We start from the raw sequence: 9,257 nt of genomic DNA, 5'->3' as shown, positions 1-9,257 counted from the left end.
GCGCTCTCATAGATGGAGGCATGACAGTGAGGAAGAGAATACCGATCCTCAGGTCCGCCAAGAAATGCAAGCGTTCAGGCACATCAGTGATGAGCTATCTGCCACCTCGGAGGGGCTCCTCCTGAGAGATCATCGAATTGTCATCCCGAGGCAGCTACGACAAGGAGTCATTAACCTGGCTCATGAGAGCCACAGAGGAGTGGTTGCAACCAAAAGAAATCTCCGTGGGCGAGTTTGGTTCCCGCTGCTTGATTCCATGGTTGAGGCCACCCTCAAGGATTGCCCCCAGTGTCAACTAGTAAGCCATGGAACACCCCCAGCTCCGCTTCAAATGACTAAGTTACCCAGTGGGATATGGCAAGAACTAGCCATGTACTTTTACGGACCCCTGCAATCTGGCAAGTATGTGGTGGCTATCATGGATGAGTACTCGAGGTTTCCGATTGCCCAATTTGTGTCATCCACTAATGCTTCTTGCACAATTGCGGTGCTTGATGAGGTGTTCGCCGCATGGGGTGTCCCAAAGGAACTCAAAACAGACAATGGTCCTCCTTTCAATGGCCAGTAGTTTAGAGAGTTCGCAAGGCACCTTAACTTTAGACATCGAAAGGTCACGCCTCTGTAGCCACAGGCCAATGGCACCATTGAGCGGTTTATGGCGACTCTGAAGAAAACGTTCAAACAGGCCACGCTCGAGAAGAAAGACTTGCAAGTTGCCCTCAACGAAGTCCTGCGAGCATACAGAACTACACCCCATGCCACCACCGGAAAATGTCCGGCCACTCTTATGCTGGGGCGACCCATCAGAACAAGGATTCTGACGTGGGAAGGTGCTCTGCGACCGGTGTCTCCGACACACGTCCACCAAGAAGTGGCCCTGGCTGATCAAACCAGTAAGAGCACTTATTTGTATGCGGACACTCGACGGAGAGCCAAGTCTCCTTCACTACAGACAGGGGAGTGTGTGGTGGTCAAACAAGAACAATCCCGAAAAACAGATTGCACGTTCAAAGACGAACCCTTGGTTGTCACCCAACAAAAGGGCACTATGGTCACGGCGGCGTCCGAAAATAGAAGGATCACCAGGAATGTGTCTCATTTTCAAAAGTGCACGCCTGGCATGAAAGAGGCGCTTGAACAGGATGGAAATCCATCGGAAACACCAGGACCCAATCAAACGGACACAGCTCAGAGACCTGATCAGAGGACTGAAGCTGAATTGAGTGATGGTGGCATGAATCTGCGACCTCGAAGGAACCTTCACAGACCTCAGAGACTGATTGAAGAACTCTAATAAAGTCAGTTCATTCTTTTGTTCACAAAGGGGGAGATGTTATGTTTTGAGCATTCTAGTAGTTGGGTGTGGGTGGAGTCATGGGGTGGAGGAAGAGGAGGAAGAGGAGGGGCACGGGCAGGAAAGAGTCAGTTAGAGTAGGGACCTGGACCGAGCAAGAAGCAGATAATAAAGCTTGTGAGTAAAGGCATTTAGTGTCTGTCATTATTGTGTGAGGACACGACACCATACAGGAACTATTATAGAAACAAACACAGATAGCTATTAATTATTGAATAAAAACCTGTTCTGTTTACCTCCCCCTTTACTAAGGTATCCCTGTTGTTACCTAGCAAATAAAGCCACACTTATGCGTAATTTGCTTACCCATCTTCCAGTTTCTGCCACAAATAGACAAACAGAAAGCACATTCATGCCGCTTTTGGATTAATTTAAAGCAGCTTGTTAATTTAGGACATGACGAAATCACTTTATTAGTTAATTTATTAGTTAATTATGGTTGCAACATAAGCAAAATTAGTGTCCCACGTGTACTTGTGTAGGTGCAAATTTACTCTAGGTTGATTAGAAATTCAAACCACTCAATTAGTTCATGTTATTGTTATGGGAGAGGGATTTCACTAGGGGTATACAAAATGTTGTTTCTACCCTCGCTCCATCAACACCTTCGGGTAAAGTCCGCGCTTTATAAAAAAATGCATAAATAAATAAATAAAATGATTGTACCAAGTGCTAGAACATTTTCTATCCTTGCCTCTGTATCCGTAATAGAATCGAAAATTCTTGACCTGTAAGCTAGAAAATGTTTCATCCTCGCCTCTGTCTCTTTAAAAGAATCAGGCATGAGGTCATTATGTTATTGCTTTTCTGCCGATATTTACATTTGCCTGGCCATAACATGGTCCATGCTTAAAATGTTCCAGAAGTTCTTCCGGCGCAGAAGACGTGAGCGTTTGTACGTAGACATGTCACGTGACCCTGCCCGTTTGTCCTTCTCCTTTCAAGCCGAGCAGGCGGTGTCACAATCCCTTGCGTCACGAACCCCTCGCCGGATGTCATTGTGACGCGCCGCCCCTGCTCCCGGCCTCAGAAACCCCGGGCGCGTGACAGACGGATAGCCGCCATTTGCTGCTGCCAATGTGAAGAGAAGACCGAATCGCCGCTGGAGGAGCCTGTTTCGTCCTCCCACCGCTGGCCGTCCAGCGCCCGGCGTCAGGGGACGGAAGGATAAGCCGGCGGCCTGCGAGAGACCCCGGAAAGGACCGTGCTTGTGCCGGGCCTCGGGGACCCGCAGGCCGCACAACTCACGGTAGGCCGCACAGACCCTTGCATCCCTTTTTTAGGAGCAGCCGCCCAAGGTGACGTTCAGGAAGAAGCCGCCGCCATTGCCCGCAGGAGTACGAGAGGGCAGAAGAGGAACCGTGCTTGGATATTCGCTGAGCTCCGCAGAGGGAAAGTACTGACCCCATTACTCGGATACCGGAAGGACTCACTTGTTTGTTCCCGCAACCGCTGTAGGACTGACAGCACTCGGCCCGCTTAATACGGACGCCCGGCTCCCCAGAAGGACTGAGGGTCTGAGCCCGGCCTCTCGTAAAGACTCGGTACCGGCACGATCCGGAAGGGGGGTTGAGACCAGGAAGGGATCATCGCATTCCGCAAGAACTAATATACCGAGCGACACCCAGGTTACGTTTCAAGTAAGGACTGAGGTGCTTCGCTAGGGAGCGAAGCCCCCAAGTGGCTAACCGGCTGCCGTGAGGGCGGCAGACCCCGGACTCTGACCGCGGACTTCTCAGCCCTTCTGGTGCTCGGCTTGTGTCTCTGTTCCTCTCTCATTGCCTTGTGCCGGCCCCTCCTCTAATACACGCTGTGCAGTCAGTATGTTGGTTTTCCGTGGTGTCCTTCGGGGGGAGTCTGCGCCCCGCTAGGAGGGCCCGGGTCCCTGTATGTGTGTGGTTGGTGGGAGGCGGAGTGTGATTGTTGAAGGGGAGGAGTTGGGGTCCCGTATCTGTGTGGTGGGGGGATCAAAAAGCCTTTAACATGTCGTGTGTGCATTATAAGTTTTCCTCCAAACTGAACTATGACACGGTGACCTTCGACGGGATGCACATCTCCCTGTGCGACCTGAAGAAGCAGATCATGGGCCGGGAGAAGCTGAAGGCTGCCGACTGTGACCTCCAGATAACCAACGCGCAGACTAAGGAAGGTAAGAGCCTAGATCCGTCAAAACATTACGCTCGTTTGTGCATTTATGAGTTGTGGGGTGGGGGGGAATGGTGGAGTAGTGCTGGAACATCTTACAAAGTTTATCTGCTGAAAACGAGGTTTGAACTGCAGAATGTAAACATCCATTTCTGTACGCGAAGGTTTTTTTTTTATCGGATAGAACCACGATTTCCAAACTGCACTGTACATGGCCTACGCGTCTGTCACGTCTTCTGTAGTTTTCTTAGTATGTAGCGGAGATGTTTCTTTAGTGTGTGTGTATAATTTGAGATTCCCAAACTTCATGTACGCGTGCATAACGGTCTGAGCATTTCGTTGTATCGGAATAGTGCTGTTTTGCTTCTTTTTCAAGTGGTTTAGTTTTCTTTTGCATCTGAATAAGTACAAGTGGCACAGTAGGTGTGCTTTTCTTTTTACATGGCTCTTGGCGTATTGAAGTAGATGGTTGGACATAGCGATTTTCATTTACAGCAGCCAGTGAAGTATTGGGGGAGGGGGCAAACTACCATTCTTGCTTTCTCGATTTGATTAAGTTTGTCCCCGTTAATCTTACAAGAATCTAACTCGTTCGTAGTTGAAAGGTATGTATGCTCCGGCAATCTGCTCTGGACAGTCTGTACAATTTAAGTCCGCTGTGAACGCTTCCAGAAAGCGGTTCGTCTATCAAATAGATTATGATTCAGTGGTAACTGTGCTGTCAAGTGACCAGGCCTAATGCATTAGTGGTATAAAAGAATAGTTAAGAAATTGTCAGTTCACCAAAATGGCAGTGTGTCAGAAGTGACTTCAACAACCCATAAATTAGTGGATGACATCAGATGGTGCTCTCTTGATACTTGGTGCCAAGCTTACTCAGTACCCTCTTTTAGAGTTAAACCATATTTTCATTATGTTTTACAAAACTAGCTTTTTAAGTATTAAAATCGATATGAGTTGTGGGTCATATACTTGTTCTCTGCTAGATGTAAGTTTTCTCTGGCATCAAGTTACGGCTGTCAGTCGCCTTTACAGAGTCCCTTTGGAATCATCATGGACTAAGAGCACTGGTTTGTAGGGAACGTTGCTTCCAGTTGTGGGTGAAAATGCACTTGGTGGTTAACGTGGCAACACAAATATTAGCAATGTATTAGGGAAGTAACACTGCCTACTCTTTGTAGTTATTTACTACAGCGTTGTATGCTCGAGTAAGTGTACTAAAGAAACTGCAATTTTATAAGTATCAATGTTTGTGGGGTTAACATAGAAGTTATAGCTATCTAGGCATGCTATTAGGCTTCTAAAAGTAGCCCTAATTCAGGTGTTGCCGTTGGCACCGAGCCAACATTATCATGCTTTGTCTGCTGCTGATCAGTGTTAACACCAGAACAACATTTACCGTAATCTCAGCATGCCAATTGCAAACTGTTGGTGAGACAAATAGATGCCCAATATATTTTGGTAAAATGAGTTTCGTTATTGTTGGGTTGCATGGATATGGCGTGAAAGAAGGGGTGGTTGTGTATGAAATGAGTTGAAGACGATTTGCAGAAAAAACATAATAAAGGAGTGAGGCATGGAACTTGGAATAGTCTGTACTTCGAGGGAAGGAATTTGGTGGACATTTGTATGGAGAGGCAGGGTAATTCAAAATAAGAGGGAATAATCGAGTTTTAATTACGGTCAGAATTACAGGTGTGATTTTAGGAAACCCTTTGGGCGTAGCATGTAATTCGAGAATGTAAAGCAACTATAGATATTTTAATAGCCACTAGAATCATACAGTCTGTCCACCCCTAGGATTGATTTGTTCTGACAATATGTCCTCTGCATGATTTGCGGGCTTGTATGCCTGCCTGACGTGTATGTGGTATCGTGACTTTTGTTTTGGCCCTGGTGTCTCACTAATTTAGCATGTGCGCAGAAGCCTAGTCTGACAATGCAAGGTTGAACACCTGCCCTATGACCTGAGAGGTACACCATGCATACTGTCCTACAGTGAATGATTGGAGGGTATGTTTTTCTTCGATACCAAATTGTTTCACTAGTATTTGGTAGTGTTGGGTTCCCCCGTGTTGGATGTCCCATGTTTTCTCTAATCCCAGAAGGCAATTAATGAACGAATTAAAGGATGCATGGTAACGCCAAACTGTTTGGGTCGGTCTTTCTAGAACTGTATAGCTAAAACCAAGTGAATTCAGATGCGAAATTTATAATTTAAAGAATAAATGTGTACAAAAATACATGATCTGAATTTACGAGCCGGTTGAATGCTGTTGCCGAAGCGTGTTTTTTTTTTTTTGTTTTTTTTTTTGATGCACTAGCACTTCGCAAAATGAGGACAAATGAGAAAAAAAGCCAAATATGATTATGGCTGAATCAATCTAAATGCCTGGGTGTGTGCCATCGTGTGTGTGTGTGTGTGTGTATATAATCATTATCTTAGGATAAAAACATCCATTACAGATGTGAGCACATGCAATAAATAGACCTACATTTGTTAATACACAATTCTCAATTACAGGGCGGACTGTAAAGTACAATTAAAGTGTTAATTGAGATGCGGACTCTAACTGCTATTTTCAGAAGGGTACCCACACAAATTATCAGTTAATCGTCCAGTGCAAGAAGGGTTTTGTAGGCATCTATAATCCAATTATTATTTTTTTTAATATATTTTTTAAACGAGCAGGAATGATTTAGTATATGGTTCATGGAACTTACAGAGAAATTTAAATGGGTGTGGCCCGAGTGCCCATTACGTGGGCAATGAATAAAATCAAGATTTGCTTGAAACACCAGGGGGAAGCATAGTAGATACTTGCCAGCTCTTAAGCAGAACAGGAGGGTATGCTCCCATCGCCCCATAGGTTTAGTCAGATAGTTGGGCAAGTATCTACCTTCAATATTCAGGTATGCAGCTATGCTAGATTTACTGGATTCAGTGGCAGGTATGCAACTATGCTAGATTTACTTATCTCCGTGGCCAGCCTGTCCTCGTTGTAGCACCTATACAGGGCTGTCTGCATTTTTTATTTACAGTAGAAAATAAGGAGGGTCCAATTTGGGGTTATCTAAGAAATTTCCATAACTAATCCTGTATACACTGGATCTCACCTCCGCTAGCCACGGAATTTCCATACCTCACATTTAAGACAGTCCACTATGATATCTCTAAACTGATGTAGAAAACTTAGTCCTGGAATGTGCGGTATGGTCTATCCACAGACCATTCAGCAAAAACCAAACCCAGATAGGAAAAAGTGCCTGTGCTTAGTAAATTCTGATCGCCGACATTGAGGACGTTCAAGGCGTGCTTCCTAAGTCCGCAGGCCATTATAAAAGATTTCTTTTTAATTAATACACAAATCTGAGGCCATACCATCAACAAAACCTCATACTAAAAGGCGCAGGGATTTAGGGATGCTGCCCACTAGGACCGCATCATCGGCATATAATAAAGACCGATGTATACACCTGTTAATTCTTGAAACCTCATTAGTGAGCGTTACTAAAACTTATGTATATTATTCATATATAAAATAGTCGTGGGCCAGGAAGCAGCCCCGCCTTACCGCTCTAAAAACATCAATATCATTGTAAACTTCCTCTTGTGTATTAACTCTGATTCCAGCTTTCATATTTTGATGTAAATAGGCTAAGAATTGCACTATGGTCTCATCCATTTTAGTTTCCAGCAGGACAGACCATAACCGCGATCGGTTAGCAAAATCCAATGCAAAGGACAAATCCATTTGCCAAGATATATTGGTGATCGCGGGGGGATTGTGTATATCCCGATTATCAAGTTTAAAAAAAGGCACTGTTCTTTTGTGCCCACCTTATTTCTAAAAACCCAATTGGCAGACATGCCGAATACTGTTCTCCTCTGCCCAATCTTTGATCTTATTGTATAAAACCCTACCCTGCATTTTCGGTGAATCTATGAGGGAAATTGGCCCTTAGCAACTCAGTTGAGAATGATCACCTTTTAAAAAAATAAATTGGTACGATAATAGAAGCCGACCATTTGCTTGGCAACAGGGAGTTGGCTAATATGTTAAAACATTAAGCAGGAGGGGGCCCCAGATATCGGGATTATGTTTAATAAGATCTACTGGCACAGGGTCTGGTCCCGGGGCATTACGGTCTATGGTCTGGGTTCATAGCTTCCTCCAGTTAGAAAAGAGAAACAGTGCCGGGGCTACAATTTCTGAACCTGCAGGTGGTGGTCTCAATAATAATTGTTTAATTCAAAATAAAAAGAATAACATACATTTCATGGTGACTGGCTGGTAAATGTTCATAGGCAGGCCGGCATATGCCTGTCCTGGCAGGGACATGGACAGGCTGACAACAGGGGTCACAGGCAGCAGCAGTGTTGGAGATAAAAGACAGCAAGAGTAAAGAGGAGAAGAAACAACGAGAGGAGAGAGATGAAACAGAGCAAAGTATAAGAAAAGGAGGAGAGCAAATCAGATACAAAGAGAAAGCAGCCATGATGTGAAGAAGAGAGCATTAAGAAGAGAGAAGATGGAATGAAAGAATGTGGAGGACAGGACAGAGGAAAAAAAGCAGACAAATGATAACATGGAGACGCAGCTAATCACTGCTAAAGAGTTATAGTAAAGAGCCAAGATCGAGGGGAGAGAGAGCGGAGCATGGATAAAAGTGAAGAGAAAAAAGGGCAGGGCTAAAATGAATAGAGGGCAAATCGGAAATACAGGGTGTGACAAACACTGTCTACACCACTGTTACAAGTTGGAGCTCTGTTGGAATTAAGACGAGAGTCCGTTCCTGCCAATTTAGAATTAGTCGTCACCCAGAGAAATACCTGCTGTATTATAAAAAATCTTGAGAATTTCTTCATGCAGTGATATAATCAAAAAGGTTAATAAAATTAGATTTAGGTTTGTATTAGAAATCATTATTATAAAGAGAGGGTAGATGGTGTCATGCCTCTTTTATATCTTAAAACTTGCAAGTTGTCATTATGGATATGTATGATCTTGGTACACCCCCCTGCAGTAATGTTCACCCATATTGCTAAGCCCCCAGTGGGTCAGTCCGTTTTGGGTAATGAGGCAAGAATGTTGTAACATACAAACCCTTCAAGATGGGTATATTTAGTAGCTCAGATTTCCTGTAACACTAAGATGTCGTATTGCCTCATTTTCTGAAGCCAATCATCTAAAATTATCTTTAATTGTAGGCCAGCCACATTCCACAGGGCTCGAAAAATTCCCTCGACCGCTTGCATTTGCGAGTCAGATTAATTCAGGACCAGCTATTTTTAGGTCCTACTCGCCCTTTCTGGTGAGTAGGAATACAAGCTGACACTTGACCTCGGCCTCTGAAAGCAGAGGTAATGGACAAGATAGAAAGATTTATAGGCATCTTTACTGCTCACAAAGTAAATGAGCAATAAAAATGCTTTAAATCTTGTTAACTTGTCACATTTGCTCAGCTTTCAGAGTCAGAGGTCAAGTGCATTTCAGTTAGGTCGAGGAGATTTTGTAGGTTACTAGCGGGTCTAGTGCATTTTTAATGATTTTTTTTTAGCCCTGATTCCAGCTTAATATTGTCATAACCTTGCTGTCATGTACCGGAACCCCTGGTGTGACCTTTAAGGGATGCACCAGAGTTGCATGCGATAAACATGCAGATAGTAAATTACCCTCCCCATCTACAATTGGACCTAGTCCTGGGCTTTGAGGTCGTTCAATGCTGTGAACCTGTTTTGGTTGACTAGAGGAGA

The 9,257-nt window shown here is 44.4% G+C and overlaps 1 protein-coding gene across 5 annotated transcripts in view; it reads left to right on the top strand.

Annotated features, from left to right (window-relative positions):
* The first annotated feature begins 2,375 nt into the window (after window positions 1-2,375).
* RBBP6 (RB binding protein 6, ubiquitin ligase) overlaps window positions 2,376-9,257 on the top strand; it is a 418,994-nt gene continuing 412,112 nt past the window's right edge. For 4 of the 5 annotated variants that reach the window (XM_078664819.1, XM_078664818.1, XM_078664817.1 and 1 more), the window contains exon 1: window positions 2,377-3,503. In XM_078664819.1, coding sequence (XP_078520945.1) covers window positions 3,338-3,503 — 166 coding nt within the window. In that variant the 5' untranslated portion in view covers window positions 2,377-3,337. Of the gene's footprint in view, window positions 3,504-9,257 lie in introns of all 5 variants that reach the window. The other variant, XM_078664816.1, reaches the window with a different exon arrangement.

This window comes from Lissotriton helveticus, chromosome 10 (genome assembly GCF_964261635.1).
Source record: "Lissotriton helveticus chromosome 10, aLisHel1.1, whole genome shotgun sequence".
NCBI classification, from domain to species: Eukaryota; Metazoa; Chordata; class Amphibia; order Caudata; family Salamandridae; genus Lissotriton; species Lissotriton helveticus.
This window is presented reverse-complemented; position numbering and strand designations above follow the sequence as displayed.